The sequence below is a fragment of the Pantherophis guttatus genome, chromosome 10 (assembly GCF_059756535.1).
Source record: "Pantherophis guttatus breed Tessera chromosome 10, ASM5975653v1, whole genome shotgun sequence".
Lineage (NCBI taxonomy): Eukaryota > Metazoa > Chordata > Lepidosauria > Squamata > Colubridae > Pantherophis > Pantherophis guttatus.
The window spans coordinates 734,084-753,619 of NC_142072.1; the positions used below are offsets into that span (position 1 = coordinate 734,084).

At 58.3% G+C, this 19,536-nt stretch overlaps 1 protein-coding gene across 11 annotated transcripts; it reads right to left on the reverse strand.

The window, feature by feature from the left end:
* Positions 1-436: 436 nt before the first annotated feature.
* Positions 437-19,206, reverse strand: EML2 (EMAP like 2). Of its 11 annotated transcripts, none has more exons than XM_034438246.3 (23): positions 18,506-19,205; positions 16,014-16,196; positions 15,701-15,821; positions 13,603-13,695; positions 12,881-12,997; positions 10,771-10,799; positions 10,286-10,415; positions 10,017-10,166; positions 9,659-9,728; positions 9,068-9,178; positions 8,540-8,635; positions 8,317-8,451; positions 7,406-7,505; positions 6,799-6,953; positions 6,382-6,507; positions 6,152-6,283; positions 5,995-6,062; positions 5,532-5,620; positions 5,100-5,197; positions 4,743-4,830; positions 3,957-4,052; positions 3,631-3,761; positions 2,452-2,823 (listed from the first exon to the last, which is right to left on the reverse strand). In XM_034438246.3, exons 1-23 carry the CDS (start codon positions 18,609-18,611, stop codon positions 2,698-2,700), a joined length of 2,550 nt encoding a protein of 849 aa, XP_034294137.2. In that variant the 5' UTR covers positions 18,612-19,205; the 3' UTR covers positions 2,452-2,697. The 11 variants fall into 11 exon arrangements, with proteins under 11 accessions (XP_034294144.2, XP_034294137.2, XP_087732345.1 ...); XM_087876219.1 differs by lacking the exon at positions 18,506-19,205 and adding an exon at positions 18,141-18,228; XM_034438248.3 differs by lacking the exon at positions 18,506-19,205 and adding an exon at positions 17,978-18,044.
* Positions 19,207-19,536: the final 330 nt, after the last annotated feature.

Sequence of the window (19,536 nt, forward strand, 5' to 3'; positions counted from 1 at the left end):
CTCTCTGCAGCAACACAAACGTTCATTGCACGTATCCGGCCCAGGGGTCTTAGTTTGAGGACCCCTGATTTAGTGCAATATAAAAAATGCAAATAATTTTTCTGTGGACCACCAAAATCTTCTCGTGGACCACCACTGATCTAGTCCACACACACACACACACACCATCCTCTTAGTGGCAGCAAAGCAGAAGCATTAATCCCGCCAAGGCAGCAACACGGAGCAGGGCATGTCGTTGGCACAGGCTGCCCATCTGTCCCCGTTCCTCTTCAGGCCTGGCAGTGGGCGGAGAGCCGCCTTCAGAGACCAGCCTGCCCAGATGTCTGATTGCAACCTTCGGTCAGGAGGAGCCGAGATGAGCCTTTGTGTGCCTGTCAAGTTTGCTTAAGGTTCAAAAGTTGCCCCTGACAATGACATTTATGCACCTGAGGCAACCTGCGTTCTTCTACCGCTTTTTATTGGATTGTATTCTTATTAAACAATTCCTAGCATCCCCTCCCCCAGTACTTTTTCTTTGGAAAATACAGAAGATAGTCATGCTGTGGTCACTCTAAATCCCCCCCGCCCCACAACAGATGCGGCCAGTGGCCTCCACGTCCCCTCAGCCACGTAGCCCAAACCAGGAGGATGCCCAGAAGACCCTCACCCTGGGCTGAAACTGTGACTCTGCTGATCCACCACCTCAGCTTTTCCCACAGCCCTGAATGCTCTTGGCTTCTCCATACAGACCATGTGCGCTCCCCATTTTTGAAAGGGAGCCCCCCCAGCCGTGCACGCCCAAGGGGAAGGGTCTTTGGTCCCCCTTCGGCTCCCAGCCCTGCCTTCCTCCTCATCAGGCCTCCGGATCCCCAGGCACCTCAGGTGAGATAAAGGAAGGCTGGTCCCCGGGAAGCAGGAATTGGCCAGGTGGGAAGGGCGGCTCCTTGCTCAGAGGCCTTTCAAGCCGGGCGGGAATTCTTGGAGGCCAGGGAGGAGAGATTGGAGCAAGACCCCTGAAGGCCTCGGAGCCCCTCCTGCTCTCTCCATCCACCAGCATGGAAATGACAGGGGGTCCTCGGCATACGACCACATTTGAGCCCAGAATTTCTGTTGCTGAGTGAGACAGTTACTAAGTGAGTTTTGCCCAATTTTACGACCGTTCTCATCATGGTTGCTAAGTGAACCACTGCAATTGTTAAGTCAGTCACATGGTTAGTAAGTGAATCTGGTTTCCCATGGACTTTGCTCGTCAGAAGGTCCCAAAAGGGGATCACGTGGCTGTCATAAATAGGAATCAGTTGCCAAGTGCCTGAATTTTGTTCACGTGACCAGGGGGAGGCTGCAACGGTCGTAAGAGTGAAAACTGGTCATGTGTCACTTTTTTCAGTGGTGGTGTAACTTTGAACGCTCACTGAGCAAATCGTTGTAAACTGAGGACTCCTCCTATGTTCCCTTGGATTGGGGGGGCTGGAGTGGCCTGGCCAAGGGGGTGGGGGATTCGAGAGTGGGAGGCAGGCTGAAGGAAGGGGAGGGGAAGGCCAGGAGGGGCTCCTTGTCTGACCAAGCCCCTTTTCTGAGGCAGAAATTGAAGAGCACACAGGGCAGTCACCAGGCTGTGTGTGTGTGTGTGTGTTCACAATGCTGCCATCACAAAAAGAGTGATTTGGGTAGCCTGAGGATGCAAGAGAAGTTGAGGCTGGGCCTTGCTGTCTCTGCTCCTGGATTGCTTCCCTCCCCCCACCCCCCCAATAGCAGATCAACAGTGGGGGCAAAGCTAATCCCAGGACGGGGGTCTCCAATCCTGACAATTTTAAGACTTGTGGAGCAGCTCTGCAGGAATTCTGGGAGTCCACAAGTCTTCAAGTTGTCATGGCTGGAGACCCCCGTCCCAGAAAACATCTCAGGGCTTCCATCTCGTCACGCAGCATGATTTTTCTCCTCTCCCTGGGAGGAGGCCAGGGTGGGGGGAGACCCCATCTCTCTTTTGCCCACCCTCCAAGGATTCTGACCGAGCAGCTGGGAGGAGGCACCGGGTCCAAAGGGGTGAGCAAGTCCAGGATCCTGCCCCTCCCTTCCATCTCCCCGCCCACGGAAGGTGTGGAAGGGCAGTCTCTGGGGCAGGACAGGCTGCCCATAAACTGGCCTCCCCTCTGAGACCCTCAGGGCTGCGGCCACCCCTTTTCCCAATTGCAGGGAAAACAAACCGAATTACAACAAGGAACCCAGGAACCCAACTGGCTCACATTCATAGTGCAAACGTGCCCCAAAGCATCCGAGGAGTCGGAAAGAAACCGGAGGGCTTCAGCTGTTCCTGCCCGGGTCTCTTGAACCCGAGGCCAAGAGAGCATCAAGCTCTGCCCTGTCTGGGGGGAGGGGGGGGTGTAATTGCGCCCCTCCCCCTCCACTCTTCCTCAACTCCCTCACATTCTCAGCCTGTGCAACCTTCTGCCTTTAAATATAGATATATAGAGATCGATCTAGATATATATTATCATTATTCATATAGGGATTTCTGTAAATATAGCTGCCTGCAATCTCTTTAAGTGCCTCTTTCCCTCTCAGCCACTAGCCCCCCCTCCCCTTCCCCTGAGTATTAAACCCTCCCCAAAGCGTTTAACAGGATGCAACCCCCACCCCACCCGTCTCCCGCCTTTGCACCTCCTGCCCCCCAAGCCCCACCACCGAGGCAGCCCCGCTAACCGCCTCCCCCCTCCCTCCCTACAGGAGGCGCCACTGGAGGACACTGGTGTCCACCCCACCGGTGGAAAGCAGCAGGCTGTCATCGTGGAGGAAGGCGATGTTGGTGACGTGGCTGCTGTGGCCGCTGTAAGTGTGGCTGGGGGCCTGGGGAAAGAGAGGGGGGGTCAGAGGGGAAGGGGCTGCTCGCTGGCTGGTCAAGCTTTGCTTGGCCAGCCTCTGCAGAAAAGAGGCAGCCGGGCAGCCTTGTGCCACCCACCCACCCCCTGGATTGAGGTCCTGACAGCGCAGCCTGGTCTCCAAAGTGCATAAACTCTGCCCTTCTCTCGGGGGTGTGTGTGTGTGTGTGTGTGTGTGTGTGTGTGTTGGGTCCTCCTCCCCGGTTGGCTGAGAAGGGTTTCAAATCCCAGAGAATACCGGACGGTTCTGTCTGATGCATCGGATGAGAACTCTTGATGTGTAAGTAACTCATCATCTCTTCCCAACAACCACCCTGTGAGGTGGGTTGGGCTGAGAGAGAGGGACTGGCTTTTGTGCCTAAAGTGGGGCCTGAACTCCCAGCCTCCTGGTGTTTGGCCCAAAGCCACCCAGACGGCTTTCATACCTGGGGTGGGACTAGAATTCACCCTCGGCTGGTGACAGCCCACCCAGCTGCCTTTCATGGCTAAGACAGAACTAGAACTCACCACCTCCTGGTTCCTAGGCCAGCACCTGAACCACCACACTGAACTGGGCCCTCCTCCCCCTGAGGGAAACCACTGAGAGTCAGGGTGGTTCTGCTGTGCCAGTGGATTCCCCCCCCCAAAAGCCATATCATGGTTTTATACTTTGGGGAGAGGCAACGTTTAGGCTTCTGGGTGACCCTCTGCCCCACACCTGGCGCACCAGGCCAAGAGCGAGGAGGAAGAAGAGGCACCGGCAAAGGTCCGAGAGGGTCCTGCCATAGCTGCTTACCCGCGGCTGGCAACAGGGGTAGGAGAACAAGTGCACTTTGCCAAAATCATCAGCCGACGCCAGGAGCTTCCCCTCGTGGGAGCGGCACACAGCGTTGATGTCGGTGCCATCCGCCCCCTCTGGCCAGATCCCTAGAGGGGCAGGAGAAACGGTCAGCAAGAGCCTGAATTCCTGATGTTCAAATTCCTTAAAAGACCCCCCCCCCCCAGAGGTGCTGGAGGTGGAGAGGATCCCAGTGTTGCAACAGTATAGTTAGGCCTGTGCTGCCCCCTGCTGGCCCAGGCACAGAACCCTCCTGGCACCCACACATGCCCCGCTGCACTCACCAAACACCCCGAAGCCTAGTACGCAGGTGGCGGTAGCCCACTCCTGGTTGCGCACAGCCTCGGCGCTGGTGATTTGCCGGCAGGTGGAGGGGTCCCCTGGGATGGGAAGGAAGGCAGCATCAATAAGGAAGGCGGGTTCAGAGAGCTGCATGTGCCCTAAGGCGGGGTTCTATGTTGGCTGAGGAATCCTGGGAGTTGAAGTCCACAAGCTGAAACGCTGCCCAGGGCGGAGACCCCTGCCCTAAGGGACAACGGCACCTCCAAGAAGAGGAGAGCCTGGAGTTTTCAGCCAGGGATTTCCCCCGGGCTGACGGACTCTTGGCTGTCAGCGGTTGCGAGACAGCCACGGAGATCCCCGAGTGGGTGGTGCCCAGAGTGCCCAGAGGCTGGTGCCAGTTGGCTCAGGTGGGCAGGAAGGGGCCACTAAGGGAGGGGCTCCATGCAAGCTCCGACACGAGAGCCCTTCCGTTCGTTAAAGCCAACAAAAGCAGAACGGACAATCTGGCTAGGACTGTTCTTGGGGTGGGCATCCTTGGAGTGCCAGGTCAGCATCCAGTCTAGAAGACCTCCAGGGTCCCCTCCAAGTCTCTTCCTCTGGCGTTGGGCCAGGAAAGAGACAAAGGCCACCCTCCTCTTCCGACTGACTCAAACTGAAGGCGGGGAAGCACCCCATCCCCAGCCAAGGACACGGCAGGGAAGACAGGTCCCTCTGTGGGGGCGATGGGCGGTTTCCAAAGCTGATAGATAAATGAAGTGGGATGAACGTTAAGCCCTCAGAACACTCACAATACAGAATCTCATAATCCCCCGAATTGGTGACCAAGCAGCTGCTGTCGAAGGCCCAGTCAAGATGGGTGATGAAGCTGGAGTGTCCCTGAGGCAAGAAAGACACACAGTCGGTTTTTAGAAAGGCCGACCGGCAGCATATTCTCACCTCAGCGCCCTTCTTTTCTTTTGGACTTTCAGGAGAATCTGGAACTCGCAGCCGCTTCGTGAGCATCAGAGAGTCTGCAGGAGAGGCTGGCAGTCCTGGGCTATCCAGCTGAGCCCTGGGAACTCTGTTCAAAGGAGCCCTAGCCCACCCTGGTGCCTCCCTGAAGACCCCACTCGGAAAGGCCTCTCTCCCCGGCAGCCTCCACTCACTGAGCATTTGCCAACCCGGCCGTATTTCCTGCCACCCTCGGAAACCAGGTAGATGTAGACAAAGTTATCGTGGGACCCCAGAGCCAGGTACTTCCCGTCTGGAAAAAAAGAAAAGGGGGGGGGGAATCAGCAGAGAGAAGGCAGCAAGGCAGAGAAAATCTGGGGTATTTCATTCATTTATTCATCCATTTTCTATTTCCTATTTCTAACCCCCATCTCTCTCAAAATCCCCCTGCAGCATCTAGGGCTCAGACCCCAAGAAATCACCTTCAAATTCGTGTCTTTTGTGTCCTTTTTACCAAAGGACATGGAGGGCCCCGGACTGCCTCCCCTTTTGCAAAGCCCCACCCGATGCCACACCTGGAGTTTGCAAGTTCTTGTACCCCTGCCTGTGTGTAGCCCACCACCACCACCACCACCCCCTTTTCTAACCTGGGGAAAAGTTGACCACGGAGATGGGCTCTCCTCCGTCCGTGTGAATGGCCACCAGATCCCGGGTCTCCGTGTCCAGCACTAGCCACCTGGTTGAAAGCAGAATGGAGGGGAAGGGGAGATGCTATGGCAGGCCAGAACCCCCCAAGGAGTGCAGATGCGCCCTGGTCCATCTGTCTGTCCACCTGCCTGCCTGTCCGCTCCTCTGCATCTTCCCCCATTAGGAAGGCAGAGAAAGCACTCAAGAGCAAGGAGATTAAAAAATGAGCAGATTTTGTTAAAGGAGGACAGAGAAGGAGCTCAAAGTTTGGGGCCAACAGCTGCACGAGATCCCTGAGACCCCTCCCCATTCCTCCTTTGGCAGCCATCCAAGCCACCCCAGAGGCCTCTGAGAGAGGGGCAGCAGAGTGCCAGGTCACTGCAGAAATCATCTTCCACCCTCCTGCCTCCAGGGGCCCATTACCTGCCCGTGACAGTGCCCACCACCAGGACTGAACCACTGGGGTGGAAGGCAGCCGAGCGAGCCGCATCCTGGAGGAGAGAAAAGTGTTCAGACTCTTTGAAGCCTGGGAGGTGGTCTTCACTGCCCCCAAAGCCCCCTCAGAAGACCCCGTGCTCACCTCAGTTCCCTTGCTCCATAGAGGCTGGTGGGAGGCCACGCTCCACAGGTGGACTTGCTTGTCCTGTCCGCAGGTGAGGAACTGGTCCAGGGTGGGGTGGGTGGCCAGGCCCCAAAGCTCTTCGGTGTGTCCCTGGTAGGAGAGGGGGGGGGGATCAGCTGGACCCCGAGGGCCTGGCCTTTCCATGGGGGTAGCCCCGGTGCCAAGGCCATCCCAGCAGAGACCATTACCTGCACCAGCAGAGAGAAGCCAGTCGACAAGGACCCATGTAGCACAGAGTTGCGTGTGGTGCCCACAAAGAGCGAGTCGCCCTTCCCTTCGGCAATGGTGCGTACTGGCCCGAAGCCATCTGGGACCTGCAGAGAATAGCAGAGTTGGAAGGGACCTTAGAGGTCTTCTAGTCCAACCTCCTCATCAATCAGGAAACCCTATTTCCAGGAACACCCAGAGGGACAGACAGACAAAGCCCCTCGGGACATCCCGGAGCACGTTAACCACCACAGACCCACATAAACCAATTCTGGCTTGGAAAGAGGCTCCTATGGAGAGCGAGCACTTTCCCCTCTTATCTTAAGACTAAAAGCCGAGCATCTCTTGCTGTTTTGACCTGCTGTCCTTCATCTCGGTTGTTTGGCCCCGGTTCTCACCTCGTTCTCCTGCAGCTTCTGGTAATCCCGTCCCCAAAGCACCACCCGGCGATCTCGGCCGCCCCCCGTGAGGATGGTCCCATTCCGCAGCACACAGAGGCCGAAGATGCCCCCATCGTGGGCGCCTGGCACCGCATGGCAGATCCGGTTACCCCCTGCCAACAAAGGACAACAGTGACACCCAGCAGGCATTTAGGCAGAGCCCACCCACCCTCCTGTCCCATAATCAGGGCACCTTGGTTTTATAGCAGGGGTCCCCAACCTTGGGAACTTTTAAGACCTGTGGACTTCAACTCCCAGAATCCCCCCAGCCAGCACAGAATTCTGGGAGTTGAAGTCCACGTGTCTTAAAGTTCCCAAGATTGGAGGCCCCTGCTATAAACCAATATGGCTTAAGGCAGGGGGCTAGTCTCCATCATCTTGGCCTGGGGAGACCATGAACCCAGCAGCCTAGACCGGTTTGCATGATTTAATGGTTAATCCGCACATCGTGGCTTGCATAAACCAAGCCCACAAATCCTGGTTTATGCATAGTCAATACTCCTGGCCAGGGGCGTCCAGATAGCCTTTGGGAGTAAGAAGGAACCTTGCCCTCCGACCAACAGACCTTTGCCCCAGATGTAGAGGTTGCCCCCCGAGTCGCCAGTCACCGTGTCCCCATTCTCTGTAAAGGCCACGCACAGCACATACTTGGGCTTCTCGTGTTTCTGCAGAGAAAGGGGGGGGGGAGAAAGGAATGAGCCCCCAAAGAAAAACTTCAGAGCCCCCCCTCCCCAAATATCCCCCTCAGGCCTTTGTGCGTGGAGAACACTTGGCTGCAGAAAATCTCAGCAAGCAGTCACAATCACACACGGCTGAATTGTGGCTAGTCCTCGACTTATGACTACCATTGAGCCCAAACATGACCTTGCTTGCCGCCGTTGTTAAGTGAATCACTGCGGTTGTTAAATTAGTAGCACAGTTGTTAAGTGAATCTGGCTTCCCCATGGACTCTGCTTGTCCAAAGGTCGCAAAAGGGGATCATGTGACCCTGGGACACTGCGACTGTCATAAATGTGAGTCAGTTGCCAAGCATCTAGATTTTGATCATGTGACCACGGGGACGCTGCAATGGCCATTAAGTGTGAAAACAATCATAAGACCTTTTTTTCAGTGCTGTTGTAACTTTGGACGGTCACTAAATGAACTGTAGTAAGTTGAGGACTTACATGTAATATGTTTGAAACAAAATGTGTAAAGCCTAGATCTCAGCTGCTTATCCTACTTCTGATGGGAGGGAAACGGAAGGCAAGAGGGAAGCCCCCAAGGGGTGGGGTGGGGGGCTGATCGGGGCCTCCATTTCCCAGAGTTCTGTGCTCCAGCAGATCTTCCACCCTGCAATTACTAAAGCTAGGAGGCTGCTTGTTTCTGGACAGTGGTAAGCTCTCCGGCCGGAGGTCCTGGGGGCTGAGAGCAGGGAAGCCACCTCAAGCTGTCTCCCGCCCGGCCCCCGCCTCCCTCTTCCCCCCTTGCTCTCACCTCAAAGATGCCCTGCCTTTTGCTGAGGCTGCCGCCTTCCAGGGTCCAGAAGTGGATGTGGGATTTCCCACAGGTGATGAGGAGGGTGGGCTCCGTGGGGTGGAAGGTGGCGGCCAGAACGGACTCGTTGGAACACTTGGGAGGGAAGGAAGGCGAGTGTGTCAGATGTGAAACACGCATGCTGGATTGTGGTGCAAGGAACGGAGACGAGCAAACCGGCTACCTTCACGTCAGCCAATTTCTGCTCCTTCTGCCAGTCCCAGACGGAGAGCACGTGGTCGTTGGAGTCATCCACGGCACACAGGAGGCCACCCCCGTTCTGGGCAGAGGAAAGAGAGGGGCAGGTGCTCAGTCCGGGCAGGTCGTTCCTTGCACCGATGGAACAGGAGAGCTCTTCCCTTTCGCTCAGTTGGGTGGGAGGGGTCATTTTAAGGCAGGGGTCCCCAAACCTGGCAACTTTAAGACCACTTGTAGACTTCAACTCCCAGAATTCCCCAGCCAGGCATGGTGGCAGCCAAATATACCCCAGCTTGGCTGGCTGGGGAATTCCAGGAGTTGAAGTCCTCTCATCATCCTCCATAAAACATGGGCCGTTCTTGGTTGGGAGCTACTTGAGCCACTTTGTTGAGGTTGGTCCCAACCAAGGACGGACCATGTTTTAATCTGGCCACATCTTGGGGGGGGGAGGTAGGGGGGTCCCAGGAGGTCCCTTCAGGGCCACAGAAGGCCGTCAGGAGGGGGTCTCACGCACAGACTTGGAGAATCCCACACAGGTCACCGCTCGGTCGAAAGGTCCAGGCCCCAGGACGTGGAGGGTGTTGAGGCTCACGGAGTCCCAGATGCGCACTTGGGGCGGCAGCGCCTGTGGGAGACGCGGGAGCACCTTGAAGCCAAAGGCATTTCCTCCGAGGAGGCAAACGCGGCTTGTGCAGCTCGTTGCCAATGGCTGCAACGTTAGCCCCAGGGGAGAAGAGGAAGGCGAGTGGAACACCTTCCCCAGGAGCTCCACTGACTGCCACAACAAGAGCAAACGCTCAAGAGCTCTGGGCTCGGCAACCTGCAGGCTGTGGACACCCTGAAAATGCCGGGGGGGGGAGGAGGAGGAATTTCTGCGCAATGCCCACTTTCAAATACTCCCATTTGGGGCACTTCTGACTTTTCTGTACCAAACACCCAAAGCAGCTGGTGCAACTTGGCAGCCACTGTTCTCAGGTGGTATTAATTCAGCTCTAAACTGGGGGCAGTTTTCTTTCTCTCTCTCTAACCACAGCCCCCCTCCCCAAATGGACAGCCTGCCCTTTTGCCTCTAGTGGCCAGCCTTCCTTTAGGCCGAGCGCCTCACCTTGCCATCCTTTGATGTCCCGGCCACCTGTCCGGTTGCTACAGTCACCATGTCTGGATGCACAGCCAAACTAAGGGAGACAGCAAGGGCCCAGGTGACAGGGGTGCAGGACACCCCGAGGGGCAGCTCCTCCCCCAGTTTGCTAGGACTGGAGGGGGGGAACTACTTCTATTGAACAGGAATTGTGCCTCCCCACCGCCTTCACGTTTCCTCAGCCAACTACCATTTTCCCAAGGCATTCCCCAATTCTGGCAAGGTGCCAGTGCCCTCCCCTAAATTGGCACTGCTTCTCCCCCCTCCCCCCAGCAAATGGGGCAGGGCGGGGCAAGGCAGCCACGGTCCCAAGGGCCCTTCCTACCACTTGATATCATCGGTGTGGCCCAGATAGTGGCGCTGTCGCTGCTCCTCCACGTTGTAAAGGACGGCCACTGCAGCCACGAAATAGACAATCTCTCCCGTGGGCAGCAGGAAAAGGTTGGCCCGGCAGTCACGGCCCCGATACCCGTATCTGCAGCAGGTGGCCACGGGTCAAGGGGAAACGCAAGGGGGCTTGGCCAGGACGTCTGGAGCCAGCGTTTGGGGCCCAGCCTCCCTCCACCCCGGGGGACCCAGCCGTGAGCAGGATACACCCAGTCCAGCTTCAGCTTCTTGTGTGGCAGCTCCAGCTTGGCGTCCAGGCTGTAGGTGGCCACCACGGCATCGGGGACAAACATGGGGATGGGGCGTCCCCGGAGGAACATTTTCACGTAACCATCCTCTGCAGGGCAGAAGGGGAGGGAGGCAAGGCCAGGTAAGGAAGCTGCCTGGAGCCTCGTCTGCCCTCCCCCCACAAAAGCCAGGTAAACTCCCAGCTCTCAGGATGCCCCACCCCACCCCCACCCCAAGGGTGGCCTGCAGCGTAGGGCAAGCAGGTGCCCCTTCCTCATGTGGGGCCCCGAAGGATGCCCTGTAAAAGAGGAGGGGCAATGCCACCCCCCTTTGGAAAACTTCTGACCACAGGGAAAACGCAGACACGCCCTCCTCTGGGTTTTCTTCCTCCAGGCGGCCCCCACTTTGCACCCAGTTGAATAAGCAAGAGCCCCCCCCCCATCTATCATGGCCACATCACTCACCAGCATTGAAGATGGCTTCCTTTGGTTTGCTAGGAGAGAGAGAGAGAGAAACGTGATTGGGAAGGAAAGGAAATGGGGGGGGGAGATGGGGAGGCGAAATAACCCCCACATGATTGCAGAGTCAGCTGACCCTGGGTGACCCTTCAGCCACCCCCCACCTCCCCCAAAGGGAGACAGGCCCCTTCCAGCCCCACCCACCCCAAAGATACACAGATACTTGCCTGAAAGAGGGTCCTCGCATTCGGGGGGGGGGTCTTCCTTTCCCTGCCAATCCTTCACTCCCTTCTTCCTGCCCCTCTTACTCCCAAGTCCTGGACCCCTCCCGCCTTCCCTGCCCCCCGGGACCCACCAGAAGACCCGACCCCCATGGCAGGAGAAGCCAGCGCGAGTCCGACGCGGCACGGTGCGCAACGGGAAGAGGGCCCCAGCACAGGGAGGGCGAAGCAGCTCGGGCCCGTGCAGCAGACCCTCCGCTCCCGCCCCCAGGAAGAGGCCGCTGGGGCACGCCGGAAAAGGCGCCTTCGGGCCGCCACGGAGCGCCGCTCGGGGCAGCAACAGGGCTGACGGCCAGCCGGTCCTGGCGGTTCAGGGGGGGGGGGAGGGGGGCGCCCGACCGCCAGGCAGCAGCACCGGGGCCCCCGGAGGTCGCCGCTCTTCTGCCCCTTCAAGCAACGGAGAGGACGTCTCGCAGCCCGGACCGGCCCCCCCGCCTTCTGCGGAAAGTTTAGCGGGCGCTTTGCGGAGGGGCTCCGGGACCCCCTGCCTCCCCATCCCAGGCACCGGGGGGGGCGCGGCTCTTGCGTCAATCGACCCCCCCGCCCGGTGCCTCCTTCGGGCAGCTCTCCCGCCGGCCCTCCTGCCGCCCCCCCGGAAGGCGAGCGCCCCGCCGCGCGGGCTCTCCTGGGCCGGGTGCGGGGCTCTTGGGGAGCGGCAGCGCTGGGCGACTCGCGCCCGGACTGGAGGCCGCCCTGCCCTGCCCTACCTGGGGCTCTCGGTCCGGGCCGCCTTCCGCATGCTGGGCGCTCCGCTCTGGCTGCGGCGGGCAGGCGGCGCTCCGGCGAGGCGAGGCGCGGGCGGGCGGGGCGGCTCCGCCCGGGGCCTCGCGGGGCGCCGCTGCCGGGAAAGGAGCGTCCCGGCGGGGCCCAGCAGCCGTCCTCCCCCGGATCCTCCACCCGGCCGAGCTGCCGAAGGGACCCAGGGAGCCTGGCCTGCGCCCAAGCAAAGCCCGGCTGAGCACTGGAGCGCCCGGGGCCCCGCCTGAAGGCTTTGCCAGCCCCCGACAGGCAGGCGTCCCGGGACCTTCGTTTCGCCCGAAAACGAGCAGGCGGGAGAAGCGGCCCCAGAATGGCCAGAGGGCTTAGAGGTCACCCGCAGGATCTCCCCAGGCTGCCCTCAGCCAGTAATGGAGGGATTTCCCCTGGAGGAATGGGGGGGGGGCCCTAACATCGGCCAGATTCGCTGCACGGGTGGGGTGAATGGAGCGGCTGCGTGGTGGGGCCCCATCTCTTCCAGGGAGACCGTCTACACGAGAGAGGGATCGTTTTTCTGCTGCTCTCTTTTGGCTTCCCTAATTTTCTGCATACTTTCCTGGCCTGCATTGTGGCCAGGTGGTACGGCTGCAGATAACTCTTCTTGACCTCAGTTGGCTAAAGGAGGGTCTCCTTGGCAAGATTTCGGCTGCCCTGCAGAGTGGGCAGATTAAATGGACAAGGAAAGGAGAATATTTGTAATTCAGGGTTGAATTGAGGGGTCCTTGCTGCTCTCTGAGCGGGGTGTTTTCTTGCAGACATTTCATGACCCAAATAAATAACGTAATCAGTACTAGAAGGGAGTGGGGTTTAACTTAGCACTGATGATATTAATAGTTTGGATCAAGAAACGTCTGCAAGGAAACCACCAAGCTCAGAGAGCGCAAGGACCCCTCAGATCAAACGGACTTGGCAGAGTCCAAACAGCCCGATGCTGACCGGCTTCAGCGCTCAGAGTACTCTTCTCTGCATGGCACATTGGTTCCACCTTGGTGTGGCAGCAGGGGGGTGATGGCGATGGTGGCAGGCTCGCAGTGGGGGCTTGGTGTGGGCATCTGCCCGGGTGGCCAGTTCAGACATACCCTTCGCGCTTGCCGCTGCAGGAGCTGCTGGAGGAAGTGGTGCGGCTCCTCTGGTCCTTGAAACTCTCGCGCTTGAGCGAGGCGGGGCGCTCCGGCGAGGGGCAGCTACTATGCCCGCTGTAGGAGAGAGAGCCTGAGCGAGAGAGCCAGACAAGGCGCGGGCGGGGGGGGCAGCGGGGTGAGTGAGCCAGCTGGGGAATGGGCGATGGAGAAGAGAAAGCCAGGCGGGAGCAGATGCAGGAAGAAAGGCCGGAAGGCGGAAGCGGCACACAAGAAAGAAAAGCTCCTTCCGAATAGAGGCCGGATCTGCAGAAGAGGCCGTGAAGGGTTCCCAGCAGCAGCCGAAGCAGCCAAAGGCAGAAGCAGCAAGGCGGGAGAGAGGGGTGGGGCCCTTCGCTTGGGGGCCTGGCCCTCTTGCACTTGGAGGGCTGGAAGACGAAGGTTCCACAGGGCTATTTTTGGCTGCAAGGGCTCAAGCCACCAAGGGCTGCTCCCTTTCCTCCCCCAGGCCAGGGAGCCCCTTTGCTCCAAGCCTATTGCGGAAGAGGACCGCAGACACCCCGTTTCTCTTGGGGGGCTGGAAGCAGGGGTAAGGACAATGCCCTGGGAAACACGGCTGAGGCCTGGGGAGGGGGAGCTGATCAGTCTGGTTGACTCAGGCCAGTCAAGCAAAGACAAAGGCTTCCCTGCCCCCCAACTTAAAGAGTGCCTTCGGCGTTCACCCGCTGCCCTTTGGGGACTCAGCCTCACGCAGGCCCTGGGCGCTAACAGAGATGGGGGAAGGCTCCCCGGCTACTGGGCCCCTCTGTGGCCCCCTGGAGAAGTGAGCATCACAGCAGAAGCAGGTGGGGGGAGGGCGGCACAGGAAGCAGAGAGCGGCGGCAAGGGGTGAAATGGGGGTCAGGAGCCATGTCATCATCCCATGGAGAGTCAAGAGGCAGCCCCTGAGTCACTAACCACCCTGGAGGGACAGTTTGCTATTCCCCTCCCCACCCCACTCTACCACGTATGGTATGAAGAGGTAAATGTATGATTGTATGATTTGCTACTCCCCCATCCTGAAAAGAAACCCGGCTTATCCCAAGATCTAATCAGAGCCACCGGAGGTGGCCAATATAAAATGTAATTCTTTAAATTACTCGTTTTATTGCGTCTCTTAGTGCAGTTTCCAACCTTGGACCCTTTAAGATGGGTTGGACTTCAACTCCCAGAATTCAAAGCTGGCTGGGGAATTCTGGGAGTTGAAGTCCACCCATCTTAAAAGGGCCAAGGTTGGGAACTCTGCTTTGTCCTTCCAGGAAGTACAGCATCTTCCTCCAGAACTAAACAGACATCCTTCCTAACCATAAGAGGCCATTTCAATTAAGAAAACATTTGAAACGAGTCCCGTTCAAAAGAATGCCTCTGAATTCTAACTCTTGAGACGACTTTGGGGGCCTTTGGGGACCGTAGTTTTTAGGCAACTGTCTGGCTGAGCCCCCCTTCCCACCATTAGGAAAAACTGCAAGGGGAAGAGGCTCTTTCACTGACTAAATGCAGGCGGTTTCATTCAGGTGGACCTTGAGAACTAGCAACTTGAGTGTTTGCTCTACGGTTTGTACAGTTCCTTCAGAATGAGCAGAAGTGCAGGGAGCTAGAAGCACATCACTCTCTCCATCCTGTCTACGTTTTCAAGGAAAGCAACGGCTACATTTTCTCACCCACCGAGGGTGAAAATGCCAGACTGCTCCTGAGGAGGAATGCTTGTTTGTCCTCTGCGCATCCCCAGGGTCAGAGTGGCTGCTGTTGGAGCCAGAGATGGAAATGCATCAGGCTGTCTCTAAGGTACAGCCAGGTTGGGCGAGACGCCCGCGTGACTCTGGCTTTTTCTGACTTCCCGGGGGCTTTGTGCAAGCCTGCTGCCCGTACTCCCATAGAAGACTTCAACCTCTTCAAATCGGAGAAGGAATTTTCCTTAGCCTGCCTCACCTGCCTGGGAAACCTAAGCTCCGTTTGCGAACCACAAGGCCTCTTTCCTGGACTCCTTCTTAAAGAAGAGAGGTAATCCGCAGCAGTTCATCTAGTGACCTTTGAAGTTACAATGGCACTGAAATAAACGGTCCATGGCCGTTTTCCACCGTTGCAACTTCCCTGTGGTCACGTGAACAAAATTCAGAAGCTTGGCAACTGACTCATATTTATGACGGTCATAGTGTCCTGGGTCATGTGATCGATCCACTTTTGTGACCTTCTGACAAGCAAAGTCAATGGAGGAAGCCCAATTCACTTAACAACCGGGTGACTAACTTAAAAACTGCAGTGATTCACTTAACAGCTGTGGTAAAAAAGGTTGTAAAACGGGGCAAAACTCACATAACCGCTGTCTCGCTTAGCAACAGATATTTTGGGGTCAATTGTGATCGTATGTCAAGGACTCCCTGCACTGTCTGCGATGGGGGGACTAGAGGAATTAGAACATTTGTGCATATTGAGGGCAGCAATATTGCATTTGGCAACTTGCAATTCAACAACATCAGTAAGTAATACAGGAAGTCCCGATTCTGCATGGATTGTATTTCTGTGCATGTCAGTTCTTGGGGGGAATTGAGACCCTTCAGAATGCTTTCCAAAACCGAAAAAAACGTTGAAAAACTTTTATCATTTCAACTCTTAGCCCTAAGAAGAGATTTTCAATTTCTGCCTGATACTAGAAGGTGCAAAAGGCCACAATGCATCTAGAATGCAACCGTAACCGTCATCCTGAAACCTGTGGAGGCAATTTCATGCTCCCTCCCCCCCTTCCTAAAAGGGGCAGCGCCCCCTGGTGGACCAGCGCATCACCTTTTTCCAGGAAGGAGTTCCCTCTTGGGGGACGAGGGGGAGGTGGCGTAGCCTCTCCTGTGTGGGACGGCCCCATTGCTCAGGGTGGGCCTGGAGGGCAGCCCCCGCAGCAGCTGGTAAACTGCAGGAGAGACAGGACAGGGCTGGGGGTCAGGTGGGGACTGGGCTCCGGGACCCCTGCTTCCCTGGTCTCTTGCCCCCAGTTAAGTCCCCTCCCCTAATCCTGGTTGCCGTGCACTCCATTGGGGCCGGACCACTGGACACTCTGGGACTTGCAGGGGCCCGTCCCGCAGCCCCTCCCCCATCCGGATACCTTTGTCAGGTCTGCGCTTGGAGAGGTTGAGCCCGTTCTCCTCGCAGGTGCTCAGGCGCCGCAAGACGTCGGCCAGGGCCGCCTTCAGCACCTGGATCTCATCCTCCTGCAGCTGCAGGCGCTGCTCCAGGTAGGAGATGCGGTCGTCCACCTCCATGCTGCTGAGGCCGGACAGGTTGTCATCTGGGGAAGCAAAGGCCAGAAGGAGCAAGGAGCCTCCAGGAGCAGCTCTTTCATTTCCCCACCTCCCCTTGAGAGCTCCAGGCCCCCCTCGGGGTGGGGGTGGGGGCAATGGGTCCTCCTCCCCAGCCGCCCTCCGGAAGAACAGCAAGAGTCTTTCTCCTCAGAGATTTTAGCCAAGCCAGGCTGAGGCCTCCATGCTAAAGAATTTGAATGTCCATCACATTGTTTGTGTCCAGCCATGTGCAAGGCCTGCCAGGGTCATTCATTCACGGATCGATGGCCAGGTCAACCCCCCACCTCCAGCTCAGTATGGCCTTATTGGCGAAGGGAAGGGAAGCAGGGGCCATGGGGAGGGGAGGGGGCTTCCCTGCCCACGTGGTTTTCATGTTGGAAGCAGCCCCGGAGTGGTGCTTGGCCCACCTGCCGCCTCCTTCACTCACTAGTGCTTCCACAGCAGGGAGGAGTCCCACCCGGAGCTGCCCATGACTGGCTTGTGCCCACCTGCCCACCCACAGGTGTGTTGCCAACTCCACCCCCGGAGGGGAGCACAAATCAACGGCAGGACCAGCAGCCTTCAGCCGCAGCCCTCCTCTTCCTCCATCTCTTCTGCAGTGGTGGGCCCTGTGCCCATCCCGCCTGCCCGTTGCTGCCACTCGCCTGGCACTGCTGGCCCCTCCCTCTGCCTGCTCTCAGCATCCCTTCCCTGCTGCCGCCTCCACATCCAATCAGAGGCTGGTCCTGCAGCCAGGCAGAGTACCAGCCATGGGATGGACGGGTGGAAGAGGCAGCTGTTGGCCAGAGATGCTTCTGTGGAGGGGGGGGTGTTAATGGAGGGGGTCTCCAAGTGATGGCAGGAGGGCAGCTCTCCTGGGTTAGGATTATCTCCTGGTCTGGGCCTGGACCCTTTGCCGGCTGGCCTACCTCCCAGGGCTGTGAGGAGGGGGCTGGGTTTATCCCCAAGTGCCCCTCAATAATCCCTGGAGGCTGACGCCATCCTAAACCTGCTTGGCACGTGGGGGAAAAGCAAACGCCCTCTGAGCATGCAGAAAAGGCAGGTGGTCGCAGGGGGAGGGGGGTCACCCTCCTGCCCCTCCCGGCCCGCGGATCTTCCCTGGGGCAACTCGGAATTCTGTGCACGGCCGTTGCGGCCGCTATGATGGGTCGACCCCCGCCCCCCCGCCCCTCTGGGCCTTTCCGAAAACCTGGGAGGGGGTCGGAAGGAGCCGGGGCGGCAGGGCGAGGCTCCCCACCTGCCTGCGGCGGGACGGGCGACCGCGCTTTTCCGGGCGCTGGGCAGCCTTTGCCCCGGATTCCCCGCTGCCTCCCCCAGTCCCCCTGTCCGCGCTTTGCCCGCCTCGGCCAGGCTGCGAAGACCCCCGCCCGATGCGCGCACCTCGTGGTGGGGGCTCTTCTGCCCGGGCGGGGCCCCTCCCCAGGGAACCCGGGGCGGCCGGGCGGCTGACTGCGGAACTGGGGCTGCAGCGGCGCTTCCACTCACCGTTGCAGAACTGCAGCAGCAAGGAGGGGTCGTAGAGGGGCTCGCAGGCGGGGATCCCCTCGGCCATGCCGGCCCCGCGCCCCCCACGCCCGGGCCCCCGCCCCGTCCACCCCCGGCTGCTCTCCCGCCCACCCTCCCGTTGCTATGGCAACCCACCTCTCTCCTGCATCCTGCTGGCCGGGGATGCCGAAACTCCGGCCAAGACCCCCCGGCTGGGCTCCCCTCTTCGCGCGTCCCCGTCCAACCAGCCGAGCGCCCACCCGCCGGCACAGGGCAGCCCTACCTTCGGCTCCTTCCGAGCCCCACCCACCAGCCGCGGAGCTCCTCCTGCTTCCCTTCCCCATCTTCACCCCTCGAGCCGCTCGCCGCTTCCCTGCACTCGAGGGCCCCCCTCCCCCGCCCAAATCTGCAGAGTCCTCGCCCCACCTCGACCGCGCGAGACTGACTTGCAACTTCGGCCCTTCCAGGCTCCGGATCGGCTCCCTCTCTCTGCGTCCCAGACTTCCTCCTCTCCTCCATTCGAGCTCCTTCCCTCTCTCTTTCCCTCCTCCCTTCCTCAAAGTTTCATTCCGTTTGCTGCCCAGTATCCTCGTTCCTTCCTGCCCTTCTCAACCCAAACCATTTACCCTCCCTCCTTCCTTCTACCCTTCTCTTTCTTTCCCCTTCTTCCCTTCCCTTCCCCTTCCTTCCATTCTCAGTCTCTTCCAATTCTCTCCCTGCTCCCCAATCTGCTGCCTGAACCCCATGAGGCAACATTCTGAAGCCAATCCAGGGGTGCTCAAGCCTTTCCGAGCATGTGCAGAGTGCTCACCATTGAGAACTTTTGCCTTACTCCAGGCAGGGGTCAGTCTGTTCCTCCTGGTTTGGTCCCTGGAGGTACTTCTAACACTGTATTGATCTGCTGCAAAAAAATGCATTTAAATGCACTAAGCACACAAGGGCCCCTCCATGTTCCTGGCTGGCATTTTGGAAGCAGTGATGATAGCAGGAGCCCAGAGCGACGGAGAGGAAGGGCAACGCTGCCCTCATAACGAGTGCAGATGTTCCTAAATATGTGAGCCGAATACCAGTCGGGGGATTTATAGGAATGACATAAGAGGACATTGCAGGCAGGACAACTAATCAATCGGGCAGCTTAGCCCTTTTTCAAGGGAATGATGCACTTCTATTTTTATTTCTCTGTCGTCTTGCAACAGTTAGGCGTGGTTGGCATGACAGCGCTGAAGTGCTTCCCTTGCGTTTCTCCCCGGCTGCCCCCGAAACAGATGTGGAGGGGATAAATATTTCATGGCCATCAAAGACTGAGGAGTCCGGCTCCCCTTCCAGGCCGCTGCTCTTCCCTTGAGCAATGGCGATTCAGCTGACACCCCACCCCCTATCCCGCTGCAGCAGCCTAGATTCTCCCTGCTTCCAAAGCAGGCGGCTTAAACCCAGCTGAGCTGGGATTGGCTTCTCTATTCCCAGAGCTGCTTCTGCCTGCTTTCCAGGGGCCTGGTGGTGCTTTGATCCTCAAGGTTGACTGCCAGAGCCTGCCTTTGTGATCCCCCCTGCCCTTGGAATGGAGAGAGGTTCTAAGTTCCCAGTGGGTCCCTCCCCCCGGGCAGAGCCAGCTTCTCACCCTCCTTGGAAAGGATGCAGTGGTGGGATTCAGCCAGTTCACACCACTTCGGGAGAACCGGTTGTTAACTTTCTGAGCCGTTTGGCAAAGTGGTTGTTAGAAGAAATCATTAGGGCAGAGAACCGGTGGTTAAATCACTTGAATCCCACCACTGAAAGGATGCCTGTGCAGGAAGCTCTCCTGGCTGCCCTGCAGGTTCCCTTTTAGGCAGGAAACCGAATGTG